Source organism: Acanthisitta chloris, unplaced genomic scaffold (assembly GCF_000695815.1).
Source record: "Acanthisitta chloris isolate BGI_N310 unplaced genomic scaffold, ASM69581v1 scaffold1928, whole genome shotgun sequence".
NCBI classification, from domain to species: domain Eukaryota; kingdom Metazoa; phylum Chordata; class Aves; order Passeriformes; family Acanthisittidae; genus Acanthisitta; species Acanthisitta chloris.
This window is the reverse complement of record NW_008685170.1, coordinates 27,535-29,641: the sequence shown is the minus strand read 5'-3', so window position 1 is coordinate 29,641 and position 2,107 is coordinate 27,535. Positions and strand designations below refer to the sequence as shown.

Genomic DNA, 2,107 nt, shown 5'->3' with positions numbered 1-2,107 from the left:
AGGTGCAGATATCACACAGGTGCTCGTTCTCTGGCAAGTTCATACTGCCAGTGAAGACTCATCAGTGCAAACCAGAATTTGAAAAGATCCAGAGCTCAGCCAGGAGAAAGCTGTCCACTGGTCACAAACTCCTGGTATTTCTCTGACACTGACTACATTGCTCAAGCAAACACAGGAGTACATGGGAGAAGGGAAAGACATCTTACCATAAATGTACTTTTAAATTAACTTCTTTTTTTTTAACTTCTGCAAAGATTAAAATAAATTTAACTCTACATAATAATTAAAAAATGAACAAATATTTCAGAGAAGGGCCTGATCAGCACTATAAGTTGTTTTCAGGAAAGCTTTTATAAATGGATTCCAATGGCTAAAAAAAAAAAAACAAAAAACAAACTTCCAAAAGATTATAAATACCAGACAAAATGGACTGGAAGCAGAATCCAACTTTACCTGGGATGTGAACACACCATGAACCTGTGCTATCCTGCTCAAGTCCATTTGTCTAACAGCATAGGGATAGCTTTAGCTTGGTTTATTTTTATAATTAATATAAAGAATAAGTGCAATTTTATTTCTATTCCAGACCAGATTTCACCTCAATGTTCTCTCTCAAACTCCTGTCCACGCTCACTTGTCCGAACTCTTCCGTGGCCGACGGAAACTGGACATGTTCTCATTCAGTGCATAGATCCTTCGGGAGAACTCCTCAAACTCCCCTAGGACTTGTTCATCACACTCCACAGCTACAGCATGCTCCACAGGGATGGAGTTCAAGTCTTCCAGCTGCTCTCCTGTGCTGAATCCTGTGGCTTCCATGCCCATGATCTCCTCTGCCTGCTCCACGGTGCAGCACAGGACGGGCCGGAACGCACAAGCCTCAGCGGTGCCGGAGCCCTCCCCAGGCACAACTGCCCCATTTATTGCACTAGAACTTCCCAGGAAACATTCCTGAGGGTTGCTCAGGCTCCCGTTTTCTCCGTTGAAGCTGCTGCACAAGTCCTCACCTTTCTTGGTGTTTCCTCTCATGGAGTCCATGGAGGTGTCCAAGGAAGAACATAAGGATGGAGGTTTTTTCTCCAGCTCTCCCAAACGGGCTGGGAGGGCTACAGGCTGTGTTAAAGCAGAGTTGTAACTGGGAGGAGGAGTTTTGTGCTGGAGTCTCTCATTCCCTGTGCTGGCTCGTTTCCGGAGTCCTTTATCTGGAGAAGGAAGCCCACTGGAAAAGCCAATATCCAACCTGCCAAAGCTTGAGCTCTGTCTCTTTGGAACGGGAATTGCGCTGGATGTGTGGTGTCGATCGCTGTAAAAGGATAAATCACAGCCATCAGGCACATTCAGGAGCAACACAGATGTTTAACCATAAGCTGAGACGATTATTTCATCCCAACTCCAAGCTCTGTTTGCCCAACTACTTATATCCTGAAGTGCTAAAACCCCCAATGTGTTTAGTGCTGGAGGAACCACAGAAGACACCCCAGAGGACAACTTTGCTGAAAACCAGTCAGGTGGTGTAAGAACACTTACAAAGCTCTTTGGTTTGGAGAGTCAATCACCCAAGAAACCACCACGTTATGTTAATTCACACTGTTAACACCATTTTATAGGGCTAAGCTGCACTTTATGAATTATTGCTGTTGACTGTGTGTTTATGTAGTTATGGCCTGGACTGGGCCATCAGAAACTCTTCAAAAGTGAGGAATAATGGCTGAATCCTCTATGAGCAAAGAATCCAACAGAGGAGTTCCCTGACAGCTGCACAAAGGAGGAAAACCACACCAAACTGCTGTTTGCAGAGGATTATTCCTGCCAGATCTTCTGCTTTTCTGTGCCAGTCATTCCCAAACTTTCTGGAACAACGTCAACCTCCGTTTCTTGAGGAACAGGAACTAATCAAGCTTAATTTACAGGTTTGACTTTACTCTTTAATACAGCTCCACAAACCACTTGCACTGTCTCAGGGTCTGTAATTTGAAACATAAGTTTTACATCATCTTGGGGGTGTTTTTTGACTTCATCAGCTTAATCCTTATCCAGCCTATATGTAAATAGTGAGCGGTACATTAATGTGAGAAACCAGGTCATTTTCCTTCCAAATTTAAAAAAT

At 43.7% G+C, this 2,107-nt stretch overlaps 1 protein-coding gene across 1 annotated transcript in view; it reads right to left on the bottom strand.

The window, feature by feature from the left end:
* Nucleotides 1-630: 630 nt before the first annotated feature.
* The window catches only part of UVRAG (UV radiation resistance associated), a gene marked incomplete at its 5' end in the record, with an annotated part of 28,727 nt that continues 27,250 nt past the window's right edge, over nt 631-2,107 (bottom strand). Inside the window, one exon of the mRNA XM_009079622.1 lies at nt 631-1,303. Within this exon, the coding sequence (XP_009077870.1) occupies nt 631-1,303 (673 nt within the window). The remainder of the gene's footprint in view (nt 1,304-2,107) is intronic.